Source organism: Perognathus longimembris, chromosome 4, assembly GCF_023159225.1.
Source record: "Perognathus longimembris pacificus isolate PPM17 chromosome 4, ASM2315922v1, whole genome shotgun sequence".
Lineage (NCBI taxonomy): Eukaryota > Metazoa > Chordata > Mammalia > Rodentia > Heteromyidae > Perognathus > Perognathus longimembris.
The window spans coordinates 32,494,016-32,516,496 of NC_063164.1; the positions used below are offsets into that span (position 1 = coordinate 32,494,016).

Sequence of the window (22,481 nt, forward strand, 5' to 3'; positions counted from 1 at the left end):
GGATGGGTGTTTCTTCCTGCTTGTTTCCATATTTTGCCCGTTGTTTACTTTGATGACACCAAATACTATCAATGCATAATATGCATATTAAAATATTAGCATAGATAACTTACACAAGGTTTTAAAAATCTTTATTGAAAAAGTGATGAGCCAGGTTTACAGTTATATATATGTGTGTGTATATATATATTTTTACAGTTATATAAGTAAGGTAATGAGTACATTTGTTTTTAAACACTGTTACCCATCCCTCATTTTCTCCCACTTACCCCTCTTTATTCCCCTCCCCAACAAGTTTCAAGGTTCATATTCAACATAGTGTCAAGTGAGTCTCAAAGTTGCATTAGTTCATCCTGCTGTTTCTGTGGTTCCCTTTCCCTTCCACTGATTGAATAATCTTATATATAAGACACAAGGTACAGAAAACTGAGAGAAATGAAAGAAAAAGCCCCCACTATGCACAGGACATAATAAGAACCTCTTGTTTCCATATCTTGGAGTTCATGTTGATACATTTCATTATATATGATCCTACGCACTAGGCAATTGGATTATTGAAATCCCTTGTGAAGAATATCATAGACATATTCTAGTTCTTAAAAATGAGGGAAACCATGCAACCTACTTTTCTTTGGGTTTGGCTTACTTCACTTAATATAATGTTTTCCAGGTCTTTCTGTTTCCTTATGAATGGGGCAATTTCATTCTTTCTGATGGAAGCATAGAACTCCATTGTGTATATATACCACATCTTCTTGATCCATCCATTTACTGAGGGGCATCTGAGTTGGTTCCATATCTTATCTATGATAAATAATGCTGCAGTGAATATGGTTGTGGTGGTAGCTTTAGTATGGTCTTGTACAAGGGGTTTTTATTGTGACATTTCCATACCATGTATACAACATATTCAATATAATCATATTCACTCCATTTTTTCCCTTATCTCTTTTGTCTCTTCGTAAAACAATTTCAACAGGTTTCATTTTTCTGTTTTTCATGCATGCAAACAACTTCTTGGACCATATCTATCCTCATTAATTCCCCTTGTTAGCCCAACCCCCTTCCACTAGTACCCCCCATACTTTGCCCCCCAGCAGAGCCTGTTTCCCTTCTATGATGCTATTGCATAGATCTTGATCTTGTACACTTGTTTGGTCTTAGAGACACGGAGCTGTTAATCTCTTAGTATAATTTTGGTTCAACTTGCTATGGAATTTTCTTTTTCCTCCTTGCCACCAGGCCCCATCAAATAGGGGAAGCTTTAGAGCATGGAAGAGTGTTGGGAATGTTCTAGCAACATTATCCAACTATGGAATTCAGGGCCAACTTTTGGAATTCATATATCTTTTATTTTCCATGAAAAATTTTTAATGATATTTTATATCCATAAAGAAATACCATTGTAAAAACATAGTGGTTTCAAATGTGAACTTGAATCTAGTATCCCACCCTTTAAGGAATCCAACCACACTATTTTCTGGTTGAATAACAAATGAATTGCTAATGCTTTCTATGCTGGACAAATAATTTGGCCTTGCCAGAACAGTGTACTGTAGCTGTGTTCTCTAGTGTATTAACTCAGAGTGTGGTGAAATTCTTTACTGATGTATTCTTCTGTTAGTCAAATGGAGGAACAAAAGGAGATAAGCTCTTAAGGGTAATTTTTTTTTATGATTTATTTTCTACTTTCCTTTTCTTCTTCTTCTTTTTTTTTTTTTTTTTTTTGCCAGTCCTGGGGCTTGGACTCAGGGCCTGAGCACTGTCCCTGGCTTCTTTTTGCTCAAGGCTAGCACTCTGCCACTTGAGCCACAGCGCCACTTCTGGCCGCTTTCTGTATATGTGGTGCTGGGGAATTGAACCCAGGGCCTCATGTATACGAGGCAAGCACTCTTGCCACTAGGCCATATCCCCAGCTTTAAGGGTAAATTTAAACCTTACAGACTTTTCCTTCTTATCACTGCCCATCCAAACTCTGATTTGATTCCCACCCCTACCCCCCCCACCCCCCCGACTATAGCTCTTGTTTGGAAACTGGCCAAGTCAGGACCGAGGCCCGTGTGTTCAGTGAAAACCTACCAGTGGCTGAGAGTTGAGAGGAGGGTTGTGATACTAGAAGCAGAACCTACAGAAGTTTATGGATAAGCAAGGGTTACTGGGCCCTAGATTAAAGGAGGAAAAATGCTCTACTGTGGATGCTTGTGAGGTACAACCACTAAATAAAAGGAGTTATCAGAATTTATGCCACCAAACAAGGGTCAGTCTGATTTTTTTCCAAATATGCTTCTCACTTAAAATGCCAGTTACCTGAAGAGTTGGTGGTACAGCCTTCTTTTGATCCCCTTAGGCATAACAAAATCCATATTTATTCTTTTTTAAATTAAATTTTATTGACAAGGTGATGTACAGTGGGGGTATAGTTGCATAATAAGGTAATGAGTACATTTATTGTCATATTTGTTACATACTCCCTCATTTTTCTTTCCGTTCCCTAGTTCAGGTAAGCATATATACAATATCCAGTGTACCAACATCATATACAGTAACCACGTGGAGTACGCCAAAGGAAATTCACCTAGTACATTAAATACAATGACAACAATAAAGTCCTCCTGTGTCCTTCTCTTGGAGTTCATTTTGCTTAGCCTCATCTTATATAATCATATGTACATAGCTGTTGAGCTATTGTGATCCTCGGATAGGTCTATCCTAGACCTTTTATGTTTGTTTAGTAGTTGTTTGGTTTTAGATACATAATGTAAAGTCGCTGACCCAAACATGTGGAAATACCATTTGAAAAGAAGTTTGTTCTTTTGCAGACCTGGTCTCTACTGTTCTCCCCCCACCCCCTAACAATCATATATCAAGGAGACCATGCGCCTTTGTTCTCTGTGTTCTAGGCTTGTCTCGCTCAACATTATTTGTCAAGCTCTGACCATTTCCCTGCGAATACCATATTTTTATCATTTCTAATCGCTATGTAGTATTCCATTGCATACAGGTACCACATTTTTTGGATCCATTCATCTATAGTGGGGCATCTGGGTTGTTTCCATATTTTGGCTATTGTGAATTGTGCAGCAATAGACATGAATGTGCAGATGTCTTTATGGAATCCTGGGACCTGTTGTTCAGGATAGATGCCTATGAGTGGTGTGGCCATATTTATTCATTATAGATGGCTTTGATATTTTTCAATGCCATGAAAGAAGAACAATTAAGGAAGGGAAGGATGGTTTTGATCCACCAATGTGGTGTCATTATAAAGTAATAGGCATCTCTGTCAGGTGTGTGAACTGGCTTTAAGAGCAACTCCAAGTCCAGGTTGAACATGTTTGGAACAATTGCCACATACATGACATTATCATACACATGTACATTGCTTGGAAGGACAGGGATCTGGTGCTGCTACAAGGTCAGTGATAAAAAGTAAAATCAATAATTTGATTGACTTATTCTAATTGTGTGTCACATGATATTTCTTTCATTTTATTTATTCCAACAATTAAACAGCAGACTTTGGATAAAGGTGCCTTCAGAATTGACTATTTTCTCTGCCCTATAGTGCTGTTCTGTCACTCTACCCACCTTGCTCACACGACTTTTAAAAAATTATTGTTTTTTTGTTTTTTTTTTTTTTACATTTCTTTTATTTCCGTTATATGTTTTCTTCAATGACAAAACTAGGAGACTAGGAATTCTACCTTTGGAGAAGGTACCAGAGTTCCTTTCACTCCTGATCTCCTGGGAATGAAATTAAGATGTAGTAGGGATGAGATGAAGAGCAAACTTACTTCATTTGTCATTAGCTGGGCCTTTGTTTCTGAGGAGTCAGTATAGCCTAGTGATTATTTTCACGAGTAAGCTTTACAGTGGTCTTGGGTAAAAAGCATTTGCCTTTACATCATTAGACATGCAGCCTGTGTCCTTCAGTGTACAATGGTGCCTGACAGGCAGGTAAATAACATGGAGCTTCCTTTGGAAAATAAGTTATAAATATTCAATTCAGAGCCAAAGCCATCTGATTCCTCCCTGTAAGAGATAAATAAGACTTCTCTGAAGGGTTCAGAGGAAGAGGATGGGGAGGGAAGGCAGTGGTAGATGTCAGTGATGAAATTGCTCAAATGACTCTGCCTTTGTCATAATGATTTCTGGGGTAGGGAGAAGAGGCTTTCTTGGCAGCTGCCTATTAATCCTTTGAGAGGAGGAGGGTGGCAGAATGGAGGGCATAGTTGGGCTTGAAAGGAGCTGTTTGCTGGATTTCTAATTACGTGTCTCTCAGTTTCTCCAGGGACTTGAGGCTGCACCTGAACAAGGCTGCCACCGTTACATCCCAGTGTGTTACTCAAAAGGCCCAGCATGCATGGGCTACTATTTCTAGATTTTAAAGCATTTTAATATTAAAAGCTACATTTGGATTTACAGAAAAGTCAACATTTTCAGAATATATAGATAATGATGATAGCAACAATGATACCAGTTTGTGAATACAAATTTTAAAATAATAGAAAAATGGGAGACATAGGCAAAGAATATGAAAAAAATCATTCTCAGAAAATGAATTTCAAGCAGGCAATAAGCAAGATATTAGAAGATGCCTAACTTTATTATTAGACAGGAAAACACAAAAAGTAGACGTCATTTTTTCCCTAATCAAATGTGCAGTAATTGTTGTAAAACAGCTTGATTAAGGTCTAGTTGATAGACAATAAATTCCACCAAATATATATATAATAAATTCCACCAAATATATATATAGACAATAAATTCCACCAAATATATATGTATATATATGTATATATGTATATATAGTTTGATGAGTGTGGAAATATATATACACTCATGAAATGCTGCAGTAATAAAAATAGTAGATATATTTACACTCTCCAGGAATTTCTTTGGGTTCCTATTGGGTTTTTTGTTTGTTTGTTTGTTTGTTTCCCAAGTGGGGGAAAACAACATGAAATTTACCTATTCTTTTCATGGATTTTTAAAAGTGTATAATACAGTATTATCAATTCATATTTGCTATATTTTAAATGTCTGGTAATATCACGTGTTGATGAATATGTAGGGGAAATTAAGCAATTTTATACACCGAGTATATAAATTGGCACATTTTGGAGAATTGAGAATAATTATGAAAATCAAAAGTATGTATTACTCATGACCTATAATGCTATGATTTGAACATTGTTTGGATAAGGGGTTATCAGAAACAACTAAAATTTTTATCAGTAGAGGAAATGCCTAAATTTGTGGTATGTTTGCATTGTAACACAGGTAGCAATGAGAAGGAATAACACATTCTATGAGTGCTAAACTAGATAGCTAGAGATGAAAAGTATATAGAATTTTAGGCAGAACAAGAACATTCAGTGTTAGGACAATATGAAACAATATTGCTATATATATATTATGGAATGTGTGTGTGTGTGTGTGTGTGTGTGTGTGTGTGTGTGTGTGTTTTGTGGGTCCTGGAGCTTGAACTCTGGGCCTGGGCACTGTCCCTCTTTGTGCTCAAGGCTAGTGCTCTACCACTTGAGCCACAGCACCACTTTTTCTGAGTGTTTTTATTGGAGTAAGAGTCTCATGGCTTCTAACTGTGATCCTCATATCTCAGCCTCTTGAGTAGCTAGGATTACAGGCATGAGCCACCAGCAACGGGCCTGTTGGAATCCTTTTAAGCAAGCTGGAGTTAGTGGAATTAGCCTCAAATTATCTTATCCTTGATAAGCTAAGCAACAATTCATTGGTGGCTTTCAAATTAGTCAGTATGTTACAGTAGTGCTGAGCTCCAAGGAGTGTAAATAAAGAGAATACGTGTGCCTGGTGCCATGTCAAGCTAAGGAAATTGGAAAAAAAGATGTTTTTTGTTTTGTTTTAGGGATTATCTTATTGTTTTCTACAATTAATGCTGCTAATAGTATTTGTTCTTCAGCAAAAAATAATCACATGTTTTTTTTTTCATTTTGTTAGTACCTTAAACTAAACTTCTAGGTCATTTTTACTCATGGAAATCTCTTGCTGCCTTTTTTTTTTTTTTTTTTTTTGCCCATCCTGGGGCTTGAATTCAGGACCTGGGCACTGTCCCTGGATTCTTTATGCCACTCTAACTCTTGAGCCACAGCACCACTTCTAGCCTTTTCTGTTTATGTTGTACTGAGGAATTGAACCCAGGGCTTCATGCCTGCTAGGCATGCACTCTACCACTGAGCCACATTCCCAGCCCTTTTGCTGCCTTTTTAAAGGCTTCTATTTTCCCACTCTCAGCCGACCTTGGCCTCCATTAGTTAGCCTCTGCCTCCACTTCACTTGCTTTCTTAGCTCTTGGCCCCAAGGCACTTCCTCCTTTCTTCCTCTCCCTGGTCTACTTTCTCATTTCTTTAATCCATGCCTTCACTCTTCATCCTCATGAGCTTCTTGCTTGCTTCACTGTCTTAAGGCTAAAATGAATTCCTCTTATGGCCTCCACAAAGATATACTAACTCAGTTCTTTCCTCCTCTTTTGTAGCCTTTTGTATAAAACATTCCCTCTCTGACCAGAGAGGAAGCTCATGTTGAGGGCTTTCTCGGTTCAGACAGACTTGGGTGGCTCACTCTTATGGATAATTGTGAGCATGTCCTATCTGCTTCCCTCCTTCCATTCCTCCCTCCCTCCCTCCTTCCTTCTCTCCCTTCCTTCCTTTTATGTGCAGGTCCTGAGACTTGAACTCAGGGCTTGGGGCATTGTCCCTGAGCTTCTTTTGCTCAAGGCTAATGCTCTATCACTTTGAGTCACAGCTTTGCTTCTATTTCTTCTGTGATTAATTGGAGATAAGAGTCTCATGGACTTTTCTTCCCTGGCCTGGCTTTGAACTTCCATCCTCAAATCTCAGCCTCTTGAGTAGCTCTGATTATAAGCATGTGCCACCAGCACTTGGACCTGAGTAGCTACAATTATAGGTGTAAACTTCCATCAGTGCCTGGCTAAGATGATTTATTCCTATCAAAACACTGAATTAGTCTTAGGGAAATAATTGGTAATTTTAAATAAAACAGATTTCTTCTGGTCTCCTTAACCCAGGTAAAATCTTGTCAGGACATGACTGGTAAAAAAAGCAACTAAAATAAAAACAAAGCTACTGGTTATATTTGGCAAATGGGAACAAGACACAGCATTTGTCCAACAGTAGTAGAAAGTCCCTTGACTCCTTTGTGTTTCTCATTTGTGCTGTTTGGTTCCAGGAGCTCGTGTGAATGCCAAGGACAACATGTGGCTGACACCACTCCACCGGGCTGTTGCTTCCAGAAGTGAGGTGAGCAATTTCTTTCTTTAATGTCTACTACCCTCACAAAAGACGAATTCAGGGCTGGGAATGTAGCTTAGCAAGCATGAAGCCCTGGGTTTGATTCCTCAGCACCACATAAATAGAAAAGCCAGAAGTGATGCTGTGGCTTAAGTGGTAGCAAAAAGAAGCCAGGGACAGTGCTCAGGCCCTGAGTCGAAGCCCCAGGACTGGCAAAGAAGAAGGAGAAGGAGAAGGAGGAGGAGGAGGGGGAGGGGAAGGAGAGGGGGAGGAGGCAGGGACAGTGCTAGGCCCTGAGTCCCAAGCCCCAGGATTGTCACAAAAAAGAAAGAAAGAAAGAAAGAAAGAAAGAAAGAAAGAAAGAAAGAAAGAAAGAAAGAAAGAAAGAAAGAAAGAAAGAAAGAAGGGAAAGGAGGAAGTCTTTCCATTGCATTTGGGATCCTCACTGGTGAGCAAAAGTCTTTGAAAGCAGGAGGGTTATGACAAATGAACAGCTGTTAATTTGCTCATCTGCATGTAAGATATGTCAGGAACAAGGTTGTGAGGCAGGGGGGAGGGGTCTGAGGTGCCAGAGGGAGTCGGAGCTTGAGCTTCAATGAGTTCTTGTTCAGGAACACGAGGCAGAAGAGGAAGCAAATCAGTAGAATATCGGAGTTGAATAAATTGGAGGAGGAAACAACTATCTGCTTGCTGGAGGAATTCTTGAAGAGGAATTCTCTCCAGAAGAGATATCAGTTAAGCTGGTCCTTAAAGGCTGCACAGGGATTCAGCAGGTCAGGAGAAGGAAAGACTGAGTCAGAGAGATAACCTAGAAGAGGACAAGAGGTGTAGAAGTGAATGGATAGTGGCTCAGGTAGATTGAGTGGAGTAGTGAAGAGTAGCAGAAGGCGAGTCAGATAGCAGGGCATGGGCAGGTGGCAGAAAGCTTTTTTATTCTGTAAGCAGTGGGCAGTGGATCGTGACAGAGATTGATAGCCTCAAATCACTGCTTCCGTAAGACCCATGTGGTGACAGGAGGAAGGTGACTGGGAAGGCTGGAATGAGAGGAGCCAGTGATTTGAGAGATAGAGGTACACCTGGCAGATCTGGCATCTTGCGGGCTGAGGTGGAAAAGAAGCTAGTGGGTGAAGGGTGATGTTGTTGGCTGAGACAGCCCAGAGTAAGGGAGCAAGAGTCCTGAGAGTTAGTTCATTCTCAGCACACCAAGCCTGACAAACATGTCACTGAAATGTAAGTTCCACAAGGGCAGGGATCTGTTTTTCTTGATTTATCCCAAGCCTGGTGGTGTTCTAGAACTGAAATGAATCTGATACTCAATATATTGCTGCTTATTGAATGCTGGAAACTTGAATGAAGATGAAAAATAGATGATCATGATTTGTTTATGTCTAGAACTCTGGGACAGGGAAGAAAATCATGAGAATGATGGGAAATGGATCAATTGGGTCAGTGGGAGAATAAGAGATGGAGAGAGAAGAGCGCTGTGGGGATAGGAGTGGGGGTGGGAGGAAATTCTGGCCAGAGGTGATGCTCACTACCTACCAGGTGTAGAAGGTGCTCATTTTGTAGGCTCTGGGCATTGGATGAATGCCCTTCATGGGAGGTCTGCCAACCGAGGTTGTCTCTGTGCTACTGGTGAAGGTGGTGCTCTCTAGCACCACCTGGAGGCAGAGGGATGAATGCACTGGTATTGCATGTGTCCATGGTTGCCATCAGTACCAGCGTTTCATTTTTGGAGACTATCTGGAAATTAAAAATTGTATACCCTTAGTAGGTTACAGCGTAGTGCTCATTGTCCTCCTTACTGTCTGTGTGATTTGAGTGGTTTTTATTATCCACTTTCCAAATAGCCACATGTGATGAGGGAGATAAGCAATCCCAAAGTGCCTTGCTCAGACACTGAGGAATGCAGAATCTTTTTACGGTCGCCACAATGCCTTTTAGTTTGGTCTAGGAAAATGGATGCTGTGGGCTTCTTGGGAAGGTACGACGATGGTAAGTAAGACCAGTTCTGTGAGCTCAAACCTTTTATAGGGAATCTTTCCTGGCCTAAATTTAAAAAAATTACTATAAAGGTGATGTACCGAGGGGTTACAGTTACATAAGTCAGGTAAAGAGTATATCTCTTTTGGGACAATGTCGCCCCTTCCCTCACCCTTTCCCAGTTTTTCCCTCCTGTCTCTGCCCACAACTTGTATAGTTCATTTTCCACATAGTGTCTAGTGAGTACCACTGCTGTATTTGTTTATTCTCCTGGTCTAAATCTTCAGACCAGGGCTGGGGATATAGCCTAGTGGCAAGAGTGCCTGCCTCGGATACACGAGGCCCTAGGTTCGATTCCCCAGCACCACATATACAGAAAACGGCCAGAAGCGGCGCTGTGGCTCAAGTGGCAGAGTGCTAGCCTTGAGCGGGAAGAAGCCAGGGACAGTGCTCAGGCCCTGAGTCCAAGGCCCAGGACTGGCAAAAAAAAAAAAAAAAAAAAAAAAAAAAAAAAAAATCTTCAGACCATTTGATCTTTAGTAAAGTTCTTTTAAGTGTCTCTTACATAGACGACTTATTTCTTCTTGCACAAGAAGTTTTTTGTTTTTTTTTTTAAAAAAACAACACAATAATATACTACATACCTTCTATATACCGGTACCATGCTTTCTGATAAAACTAGAAGGAAAATAAAATCTGTGATTTCTGTCCCAAGGGGAAAGATAACAGCAGGTCATTTCAGTACTCGGTGATCTTGCTGAACAGTCTCTATCTTTGTTGCTCAGCTAGCTGCTAAAGCTTCAATCCTCAAAGACATCCATTTTTCCATCGACCATCAGCCCACCCTTTTTTAATGTATCATTAGTGCATTTGAACCCAGTCAGCACAAGGATGGTTGATGTTCATGCCCAAGAAAGGCATCTCTTGTTTCTCCAAGTAACCAGCTCTCTTTGCAGGTTTTCTGGGAGAAGAAAAATCTCAGATGCCTTTTGCCAGGAAACAATTGAATGCAAACAAACCCTGAATTGCAAATAATCATGAGCAGATATGAAACTACTCTGGGGAATGATTCCATATGGATAGCTAGCAGAGCAAGCTGAACCATTTCTTAGGGAAAATGTAGTCTGTAGTTGTTGTTAGAGTTGACCATGAAGTAATCATCTCAACTCAAGCTCATCCACAGCGCTTTGGAAGCCCTGGATTCAGATTCCTGCATCAGTGGAATCAGATCCTGTTGCCCTTAAGATTCCCTGACTAATGGAGGAAAGGGAAGTCAGCTTGAGAGGAAAGGACAGAGAAAGTTTGGATTGGTATTTTACCATTTGGCTATTAGCATTTATTAAGGGGTCATCTGGCTTCCGCTTAGAAGCGGCCCCAGGTCTGTCTGCTCAGATCGACAAACACTTCTCACCTAAGCCTCTTTGCCTCCCCAAGCTTGGCATATTTGTTGTTGTTGTTGTTTTCAGATGGCAAATAATTTGGGACCAACCAGCACTGTCTCCTTAGCTTCTTTTCAAGACTCCGCTGGCCCCATCCTCTTTTTCTCTGGACTGTTTGCAAGGCTGTAAAGAAATGAAATGTTTGCTGAACTACTAGTAAAAATGATTTTTGCAATGCTAATTGACATAGCTAAATGAGATTAGGGCTGCCAGACAAAATTTTCTGCAGTGTTGTGGTGAAATGCTTCATACTGTTTTACCTGTTCAACTTACTCTTCTTCCTTTTTTGCTTCTCATTCTTGGAAAAAGGCAACTATGGGGTAAGGGATTAATTGTATGTGAACCCAGAGAAACTGAACACATTCTTACTGGAGCTTGACAGGTTCAGGTTGCAGCTTACTGGGTAGAAGTCATTGTTAGCTGTGCTGTAGAACTCTCAGGGGGTACAAAGCATGGCTTCTGAGGACACAGAGTTAGGGGCAGACAAACAGGCCCATTGTGGCCCATGTGCAAAAGTGGCTAGCAGCTGGGGACCAGTGGCTTCTGCCTGTGATCCTAGCAACTCAGGGGGCTCAGACCTGAGAATTGAGGTTCAAAGTCAGCTTGAGCAGATACATCTTGAGAGACTCTTACCTCCAAATAACCAGCAAAAAGCTAGAAGTAGAACTCAAGTGGCTCAAGTGGTAGAACACAAGAATGAGTGATAGAGCTAAAGAAAGAGTGGGAGGCCCTGAGTACTTTCACACAGATAGAAAAAGAAGCATTACTGGCCCTTCACATGTACCATAATGGGTTGAAAGTAGCTCCAAAGTCTGAATTGCTAAACATTTTATTTTCTCAAACTAGAGACTGTCTTGATTACAGAAGTTCAAAATGAGCTGGGCACTAGTGGCTCTACCTGTAATCCTAGCTACTTTGGAGGCTAGAAACCATAGGATTGCAGTTAAAGGCCAGTTTGGGCAGAAAAATTCGTGTGACCCCTACACAACCAGTATCTGGATGCAATGCAGCACACTTGCCATTCCAACGTGCATAGGGGGCTGGGATTAGGAGGATTTTGGTGTCAGGATGGCCTAGGTAGAAAACTCTGTAAGACTCCCATCTCCACAAAAGGAAGCTGGACATGGTAGCATGCGCCTGTGATTCCAGCAATGATAGGAAGCTTATAGTGGGAAGACTGTGGCTCAGGCATGTACCTAGGTGGGAAGCACAACTTTATTATAAAAGTAACCCTTGGAAAACAGACTTGAAGTTGTGGCTCAGTGGTATCATGCCAGTCGAACAAGCTCTTGGTCCTGAGTTCAAACCACAGAACTGCTAAAAAAAGAGAGAGTTAAAAATGATGATATCCCTTTCTTTCATACATTAGTCATTCAATATTGAATTAGAAACCAATCATGATAATAAAAAATTAAATACAAAAAAATGATGGGTCCCCATCTTTGAGGAGTAGGACTTAGGACATTGTCTTCATAAAAGTGTTGTTATTCTAAGTATTTATTAAGCATTTACTGTGTACTAGATAGAGGGTTAAAGACTTCCTGAGCATTTCCATTTTGCCCTCCATGACACCATTTGTAGTATAATATATTATAGAATATATATTTATATATAATATATGCTATTATATATAAATATGCCTAATATATAATTACATATCATATCACATATAAAATAATATAATTGTAATACTGATGGCATTACTGATATTACTAAGGAAATGTGATCTCATGTAGGTTAAGGATGGACCCAAAGGTGTCACAGCCAGTAAGGGGAAAAGTGGAACCAGGGCCCATTGGCTGCATTGCTTGCCTCAGATCTCCTAAGTGCTTTCTGGGTGCTGGTGAAGTCAATAAGTGAAGCCTCATCTTTGTGACTCGTACATTGCGATGCTTATGTTCTATTAATATTATTGATAATCTTTGGTCAAATTCTTGCATGTCCTTTGTCTGTTCTAGCATTCTTTTCACCTAAAGGCACACATTTTTTGTTTGTTTGCTGTGCCACCCCGGGGCTTGAAATCAGAGTCTGGATGCTGTCTTTGAGCTTTCTTTGCTCAAAAGGCTAGCACTCTACCACTCGAATCACAGCTCCACTTCTGGCTTTTTGGGTGATTATTTGGCAATAAGAGTCTCATAGATTTTCCTGCCCAGGCTGGCTTTGAATTGTGATCCTTGAATCTCAAACTTCGGAGTAGCTAGGACTATAGGCATGAGCCACTTGTGCCTAGCTGTAAAGTTACATAATAGAACCTGTAAATGGATTTACTAGCAGGCTATTACTGTACATTTTGGTGCCCTCAAAGTTAATGAATGGAGAGGTCAAGTCTCACTCCCTCAGCATCCTGCAAGCCCCTCTCTTCCCTGAAGGCATTGTTGTAACACTGGAGAGGAGGGAGGATGCTCTATGTAACTGCAGGCACAGTGCCCACCAAGCTGGCTGAAATGCTTTCCTTTTTAAAGAGAAGAAATACACAATGTGTATATTACAATTGTCTAATAAAATTTATAATGTATAATACCAGAGAATGTTTTTCTGTTTGTAATCATGACTTTTTCCTATCATGACTTACAGCTCCTATTATGATTCAGCTCTTCTTTTGCTTATTTTTATTCAATTCAATCTTTTTTTATGCTAAGAGCTCAGTTAATGATTCTCTTAATTTCCTATAGTTTTAGTAGTGTGTGTTTTACACACAAGTGAGCATTAGTAGTGCCTGGACACTTTTGTCTCTAAAATGGGCCCAAGGAATATATCTTTATTTTTCTGCTGAGGCCTTCCTTGGTCCCTATCAGCTTACTACCTTTTATTTACCTCATAGAAGTGTGATATCATTCAATCATTATTCTGTTCATTTAAACTCTATGATTTCCTTGTCCTCAAAGTAATTGTTCTATGATTCTGGTCCATGAGACCTTCCTTTTATTTCATCATTTGTGTCTCTGATAGAAACCACAATTTTGCTGAGTTCTAATTGTCTACTACCCAGGACACACTTATATATCTATATGGTAAAGGTGAGTGGACAGTCAGTGCTGTGATATATCCAGCACTCCTTGGTCCAGGTAAGGTGACAGCAGCATATTGCTGTTTTACTGATCCCACATCAGAAAGATGCTTCTAAAGGACCTCACTAATGGGTACCAGGAAGTCACTAGAGGTAGAGACAAGTAACCAATAGCCATTCTCCTCTTAAAAGGAGCCATCTATCCAGTTGGCTCTATGAAAAGGAGGTTTACAGAAATGCCTAAATCCAAAAATCTCCCAGATGGGTCCAGGTGTCTGGGTTGTGAAGAGGTCCCCAGGTGATTACATTAAACAGCTAGGAGTGACAGTTCTAAGTAACAAGGCTATTGAGCCAGGTCAATACAGAGAAAATTAAAAAAAGAGGCTCCATACAGGGAAAGGAACTCAATGGTGGCAGAAGCTATTCATTCTAATGGAAAAGGTTGAGAAAAGATGTGCCAATTTCATAGTTTCAGTGTGAGACAGATACATTACATCCCTTGACTGCTTATTGATCATACAAGACTACTGTATGTTGTCAGAGAGAATCAAAGATGAACACATTGATCCAAGAATGTCTGGCAGGCATGTTTATACATTTAAATGATCTTTAGTGGGCTTTAAAAATCAACAACCTGGATATGTGCACATAAGTGCTTTCATTTGACTGAAGGATCCTTTGTCCTTAGAAGGTTTATTTGATTTTAGAGAAGTGCCAGGGCTCTTGGCTTGACAAAGCAAGGTGAAATAAGTCTGTCTGAGCTTGAGCCATTCTTTTGAGCTCTGTCATGCCTTAACTTGCTTGTCTCCATCCACTCTGAGACAACAGGATTTGTTCTATTTCTAGGGAAGCGTTCTCTCCTCAGTGAACATTTTCTGATCATGTGTCAGTGACCTGTCTGCAAAAACTCTGTTTTTGGTGTAGGAGGCAGTGCAAGTATTGATTAAGAACTCAGCAGATGTCAATGCGAGAGACAAGAACTGGCAGACCCCCCTGCATGTGGCAGCCGCCAATAAGGCTGTCAAATGTGCAGAAGTGATCATCCCACTGCTGAGCAGCGTCAACGTCTCTGACCGAGGGGGGCGCACAGCCTTGCACCATGCGGCTCTCAATGGCCATATTGAGGTGAGTGTTCCCATAAGTGGGAACCGGGATGCCCTAGGCAGACTCTCATAGCCACAAGTGGACCCTGATCTTATTGCCGAGACTTGTGGAAAATGTACAGTTACTATTTAGACATAACTATCTCGGACAATATATAGAGGGCATAATCATAATTGTCACATCAATGATCGGGTACATTGGGTTCATGGAGACAGTGAGCTGAAAGAGTAGATTGGCATTTCAGTGATTTCAAGTGACGTATGCCACAGGATCTGCGGCGACAGCACCTTCTTACTATTCGTTAAAACTCCAGATCTCTGATCTGTTTGTAAGCTTGATGTGTATTTGGCTCAGATCACTTGCAGGCAGTGAGGAGCCGATATCATTACAGCGTCAAATGCTTGATTTCATTGTTGATTATCTTTCAGATGGTTAATTTACTCTTGGCCAAAGGAGCAAACATCAATGCATTTGACAAGAAGGACCGCCGTGCCCTCCACTGGGCAGCATATATGGGTGAGGATTCCATGCAGATTACTTTCACTAACACAAGAGAATAACTTAAAAAAGAGAGAGAGACTAAAATTCTCATAAGTTTTCTCTCAGGCCAAGTCTGACTTCAAGCTTGGGTTCTAGTTGAGTGAAGATTCAGCCTCTTTTACTGGCACACATAGAATGCTGTAGTTGGGTAGAGATTTGTCAGAGATTTATTTATCCCATAAAGAGGAGGAGGAGAAGGAGGCGGAGGAGGAATCACAGCCTGGATCTCTCTAAGTGTGCTTCAGTCTAGACTGGAAAGTTGCACTCATTGTGCTTCTTTTAACTTGTTATGGCAGCAAAATAAGGTGCTTAGAAAAGCAAGAAGACCAGCTAGCAAAGCAAGGACACCAGGACCATTTGTTTTCTTATGTGTAACTGTTTTTGAAAGAAACAAAAAGGAAGGAAAAGAGGAACCTCTCCCTCCCCTAGCTGTTTCCTTGGTGGCAGTGATTGAAGTCAGCAGAGATCCTCTGACGCCTGGCAGCGTCACTTCTGTGGGCTCCACTCCATCCTGCCCTGTTCTGCTCTGCTAGGGGAGGAGAAGGAAGATGTTACATCTCTGTTTTTTCCTTTCCACATGTGTTGGTAAAAGACTTCTGACAAATGATAGATCTCACCAAGTTTATTCTCAGTGTAGACTTATGGGAAATGAGGGCTAAGATCCTTCCATTGTGTGTCTAATTGGGGGACATCCTGAAACTAGAAAGGAAGATAGATTCTCAATGTACCAAGTTGTAAACAATGTGAATACTCACCCACAGGACAATATTTTGGTGAATGTAGGGGAGCTATACAGTGATGTTCATGGGTGTTTATTAGCATTAAAAAATTCTATGATATGCCAAAGAAAAATGGACCCCAGAATTGTACAAATAATATAATGTTAATTTTTATTAAAAATTGTGCAATAAAAATAAATATGAAAAATATATACTTCAATATTAATTGCTTATCTATAGGGATGGTGATTGTGGATGATTTGGGGTGTCCTTTTAACAAATTTTTGTCTTTATGACTTAACAAGCCTGCATGCCGTTTACTATTACTTTGGATATTATCATTAAATGTATCAGTGGGAAGGCAGAATGTGGGGGAAGGGGATCAAGGATGAAGTAAATTATGCCATCATGGATAGGATTGAATGAATCAGTGGGCTTAAAAACCTCAAGGATCACCCTGTGTGCAGTGGCTTATGCCTGTAATCCTAGCTACTTAGGAGGTCGAAATAAGAGGATTGTGGTTCAAGGCCATCTCAGGCAGGAAAGTCTGTGAGACTATTATCTCCAATTAACCAACAAAAAAAGCTGGGAGTGGAATTGTGGTAGACTGCTAGCCTTGAACAAAAACAACCCCAGGGAGAGCGCCTAAGTCCTGAGTTCAAGCCTCAGGACCCCACCCCTACCCTGCTCAAGAACCTTAAAACTTTGCAAATACCACTATATTTATTTTGCTAATTCTAGGCTTGATCTTAGGGCCTAAGCTCTGTCCTTGAGCCGCTCTGTGCTCAAGGCTAGTGCTCTACCACTTGGGCCACAGTGCCACTTTTGGCTTTTTCTGAGTAATTTATTGGAGATAAGAGTTCCATGGGCCTTTCTTCCCCAGGTTGGCTTTGAACCACAATCCTTAGATCTCTGCTTCTTGAATAGTTAGGATTACATGTGTGAGCCACAAGTGCCTACCTGCTTTAAAAAAATATATATATATGTATATATATATATACACACACACACACATATATATATATATATATATATATATATATATATATACAGTTAAGTTGGCCTAAGTGCATCAGGTGTCTGATGGTTTCCTGAGGATGAGAGCCAGTGGATGTTTGGGGGGGGGGGGGGAAGAGAGAGAGAGATAGTAAAAGCTTAAAATGATACTTTATGTGCAACGAATTGTCAAATGGTCAAAAGGTTAATGGTCGGGGCTGGGGATATAGCCTAGTGGCAAGAGTGCCTGCCTCGGATACACGAGGCCCTAGGTTCGATTCCCCAGCACCACATATACAGAAAACGGCCAGAAGCGGCGCTGTGGCTCATGTGGCAGAGTGCTAGCCTTGAGCAAAAGGAAGCCAGGGACAGTGCTCAGGCCCTGAGTCCAAGCCCCAGGACTGGCCAAAAAAAAAAAAAACAAAAAAAAAACAAAAGGTTAATGGTCTTTTCCGCTGCTTTGTTTGTCAAGGCCACCTGGATGTCGTAGCATTGCTCATTAACCATGGTGCTGAAGTGACCTGTAAGGATAAGAAGGGCTACACCCCCCTGCATGCTGCAGCCTCCAATGGACAGATCAATATTGTCAAACATCTCCTGAACCTGGGAGTAGAGGTGAGTCACTGTTAACATATCACTGTGTAGCCTTTCTGTTTGTGGTTCTTCTGTTCTGAGACTTCATTCTTCTGCAGTTTTATTCCCTTGGAGAAACATTTACTTCCTTGCATTCTATCTTTTGGAGTTTATCTGGTCATAAAGGGCAATAGAGTAAGGGATTCAAAACCAGACTTTCTGTATCCACATAGATAAAGACATAAACACATAGTTGATGTCATACGTAATAATCTGTCATTTTTTAGAAGACTGGCTAGGGTTCCTCATCCCACCTTCAGAATCTAGTTTTGCAAATGGTGGTTTACAGTCAGAGTGAATGAATGAATGGCTAGCCAGAGACACACAGCTGACACCTCTGAGGTTGAGCTAGAGGAGTTGGCCTGTTCTGTGCTGCTTCATCTAGCACAGCAGGAGCAATGGTGAGCTCTGGAATGTCCTTTCTCAGGAAGGAGGAAAAACCAAGCAACCATACTGAGACCAGGATAGTGATATCCAGCATCTGGTTGTAGAAAATAATTGGGCACCATGGACTAAACACACCTCAGCACAAAGCCACTAGAATATGGGCTGGTGCAGGGTCTGACTCCACAGCAAGTGTAGAGTGAGTTGTGAGGCTGACTGTATGTATGGGAGCCGCAGCCCTCCCTCCAGCCACCTCTACCCTTTTCTTTTTATGTTTGTTTTTGAGTTTGGAACTTCCTTCTTGCTTCCCTTATCCTCTTCTCTTCTTCAGAGCTGGCCTTTTACCCTTTATCCTTTTTCTAGCCAGAGAAGAGAAGAGCTCTCACAGAATGAACCCACTAGCTCTTCTTCTTGGGGCACTTTTTGTCAAATTCAGTTTTGCCATTCTTTACCTTAGGGGGACAAGAGCTTTCAGGATATCCTGCTGGGGAGAGCTTACGCTTGGAGTAATTATGTTGATGGATGGATATTTCTGTCCCTCTCACCAAAGCCATTAGGCTTTTTTTCAATTGTTTTTCTTTCTTTTTTTTTTTTGTGGAAAGTAGAGTAAAGTAGTGCCAGTGATTTTAATTGCCTTACATTGGACTCATTTGCAGATTGATGAAATCAATGTCTATGGAAATACAGCACTTCACATTGCCTGCTACAATGGACAGGATGCTGTGGTTAATGAGCTAATCGACTACGGTGCTAATGTGAACCAGCCCAACAACAACGGCTTCACCCCTTTGCATTTTGCTGCTGCCTCTACTCACGGTGCTCTGTGTCTAGAATTGTTAGTAAATAATGGGGCAGATGTTAACATTCAGGTATGACACTTACTCTACCTGTGTCAGATAGCTTCGAATCCAGCCTCTCTTTGAACTAACTAACCACTCTAAATGATGTCATGTTTTAATGAATTGTTATACATGTCTTGTTCTGGATCAGGATGCTTCTTCAGCTGTGATGCTACCAGCTGGAAAGCACTGGGTTTCCAGTCATGTATCCTTGGTAGCTTAGTGAATGCTTCAAGACAAATGCTATATCTCAAGGATATGGGCTCAGCCCAGATTCTAATAACAGAGGTTTGTGCTGAGCTGACTGGGAAGAACTGCAGAGAATTCGAAGGGAAGTCTGATGAGTACAGGCTCTTTCCCCACCCTGCATGGCCCTCAAATACTTTCCTAAAGTGAGCTGCAGATAGCAGCTTCAGTGTTAGTTATTGATCTCATCCAAAAGATCATTCTTTTCTCTACCACCTTTACTAAGGACTATACACAGTGCCCTCTGTGGATATGGAGAACTATACCAAGATGAGGTGCACTTCCCCAGGGAAGTGCAGTGTGGTAAGGGGATAATGTATGCTCAGATAATCATGGGGCAGGAGAGAATGTGTGCCCCTCTCCCTCCCCCCCGAAAAAGTAATGATTTGTTGCAAAGTAGAAGCAAGTGTTGGCTGGCTTCTTGTCTGGAGGTCAGAAAAGGAAGGTTGGTTTTGAGCTGAGAAGATAATCTGTTGAGAAGAGGAGGCATAGAGATAATTTGAGAGAAGGTGTTCAGATAGAGAATGGCATAAGCAGAGGAGATAGGAGCTGTGGATAGGAAAAGCTGTGAACATTACCTTAGGTAGGTAGGTAAGTACTTAGCTTGCTCTGACCTTGGGTGACCAAGGAGATCCACACGTGCATTATCATGATCCTCTTGAATGTTCCTTTTGAATGTCCCATGGCTAAAGATCCACTTCAGCCTGCACCAGGAAACCTTGAACTCACCTTCAGATTAGTTCCATTCCCTTACTGCACAGAGACTCTACAGCAAAGCTCTTGCCCAATCTGTTCCTGATTTGGATAATTTATAAGGTTGAATTTTAAGACAACTATACCAATCTTTTTAGATGACCTTCTATATTTAATGTGTAAAAAGTTTTTTTTGTCAGTCTTTGGGCTTGAACTCAGGGTCTAGGCACTGTCCCTGAGCTTCTTTTGCTCAGGGATAGCACTCTACCACTTGAGCCACAGCACCATTTCCAGCTTTTTCTATTTATGTGGTACTGAAGAAAGAATTGAACTCTGGGTTTCATGCATGTTAGGCAAGCACTCCACTAAACCACTAAGCTACCTTCCTAGCTTCCCCCTTTTTGTACATTTTAAATCATACTTTCTAGAATAACAACTTATAGTGATTAGAGAACGAAATGGATAAAAGGAAATAAGCCAGAAATAAGCTGAAATGTGGCACAACCAAGGAAGTGGACTTACTTTAGTGAAAGAGTTTGGATTTTCCAATGGGGCCCGTAATCATTGGAGAGTCATAGTATCAAACCTGAGCATTATAAACAGTAACCAAACAATAGGACGCCAAAGGCAGAAAACACAAATTAAAAAAAAGACATGTTACTGCATAAAATTTTAGAACTTTTTATGGTAAAAGACAACAAAACAATGGCTGGGAATGTGGCTTAGTGGTAGAGTGCTTGCCTAGCATGCACGAAGCCCTGGGTTTGATTCCTCAGCACCACACAAACAGAAAAAGCTAGAAGTAGGGTTGTGGCTCAAGAGTTAGAGTGCTAGCCTTGAACAAAAGGAAGCCTGGGACAGTGCTCAAGCCCTGAGTCCAAGCCCTAGGACTGGGGCTGGGAATATGGCCTAGTGGCAAGAGTGCTTGCCTCGTATACATGAAGACCTGGGTTTGATTCCCCAGTACCACATATATAGGAAACGGCCAGAAGTGGCGCTGTGGCTCAAGTGGCAGAGTGCTAACCTTGAGCAAAAGGAAGCCAGGGACAGTGCTCAGGCTCTGAGTTCAAGGCCCAGGACTGGCAAAAAAAAATAATAGTAAAAAAATAAAAACCCCACAAAACAAAACCAAGCCCCAGGACTGGCAAAACAAAAACAAAAGACAACAAAATAGAAAAAATATCCATAGAACTCTTAACATAAACAAAATTAGAGGAAAATCTTAGGGAAATTTCTCTGCAATGTATAGGGAAAAAAACTTAACATGCTTAAAATATAAGGAGCTCATACAAATCCATAAGAAAGAGTTCAATAACTTACTAGAAAATTTAAACAAAGGCAGATCACAATAGAGAGAGTAGATATCCATAAAAATATCCAGTGTCACTAGTATTTTGAAAAATACACACTAGTACCAAAAATATATTTTTTATTTTTAGCACTGGAAAATGTAAAAAGAATAAAATCCAGTATGATTACAGCAAAAGATACAATCAACAAGTATGATTACATTTTTTTAATATTAAAAATGTTATGTGTCTGAGTATATGTACAGACAGGGGAAAATACCTGGACAATGTATCAATACACAAGTATTGGTTATCACTGTGGTGAGATGAAGTTATGATTTCTGATTTTAATTTCTATTTTTTTATCTTCTGTTTGCAACACAATGAGCATGTGCTATTTCCAGTTAGAAGGACACGACAAGCTATTTTCATCTTAGAGAAGAGGAAGATCCAAGTGTCCTGGATGTAGGGAGGGGATGACTTCAAGGATAAGGGAACATCAATAAAACTGGTGTAAATCAGAGGTCAGGAGGCTGAAGGAATGGAGAAGAGCTCACTGATGGGAGAGGCTTTGCAGAAAACAAACAAAATCAACAGGTCTCAGCACAACTAGATATAGGAGAGGGGAGTTACAGATGAATCTGGTGATGAGAAGTGAGATACTAAAGTAGGTTAAGCGATCAGTTCTGGCGTTTAGGGTGCCTATATTCCAATCTTAGCTTAGATTTTGAAGACCTAATTCAAAATCTTAATGATAAGAACATCTTTGTGTATCTCATATTTTTGTGTATGTCTCATTTTTGTAATCTATAGAATTAGAAAAACAGTGTTGAGAGGATTAAACAGTTATACAGAACAGTGTCTGCCACCAAGTAAGCACTTGGCAAATGAACACAGTTCTCTAAGAGCTGTGTCGAGAGAGGACAGGCTTAGGAAGTAAAACCGATGGATTTCGAGTTTGAGAAGCAGGTTTTGAGCTTTTAGCAAGCCTAAGGACCTAGTAATGAAAATGCTCTACTAGTGTAGAAGAGCATTGGAAAATAGCAGAAAAAAAAATTGAGGTTGTTACACTCATGTGAAGGTGACAGTTGAAATTGGGAGTAAGGGGTGATGTCATCCAGGGAGAGAGGGCATAATAGATAGGTGGAGAAGGGGCAGGGGATTTGTACTTTCAGGATCAGGAGGAAGAGGAAGACTGTGAGGAAGGGGTGGGAAAAATAAGAGAAGAAGGAACTGAAGGGAGTATGGTAATGTCATGAAGGGACAAGGCAGCCAGACACAGAAATGTATAATAGATGAAGAGTTTCAGGGATTTCCTCA

General features: G+C 40.7%; 1 protein-coding gene across 4 annotated transcripts in view; it reads left to right on the top strand.

The window, feature by feature from the left end:
* Positions 1 to 22,481, top strand: part of Ankrd44 (ankyrin repeat domain 44) — a 325,588-nt gene that overhangs the window by 180,867 nt on the left and 122,240 nt on the right. For all 4 annotated transcript variants that reach the window (XM_048345044.1, XM_048345043.1, XM_048345042.1 and 1 more), the window contains 5 exons: positions 7,228 to 7,298; positions 14,643 to 14,843; positions 15,251 to 15,338; positions 17,550 to 17,692; positions 18,751 to 18,963. In XM_048345044.1, the coding sequence (XP_048201001.1) occupies positions 7,228 to 7,298; positions 14,643 to 14,843; positions 15,251 to 15,338; positions 17,550 to 17,692; positions 18,751 to 18,963 (716 nt within the window). The remainder of the gene's footprint in view (positions 1 to 7,227; positions 7,299 to 14,642; positions 14,844 to 15,250; positions 15,339 to 17,549; positions 17,693 to 18,750; positions 18,964 to 22,481) is intronic.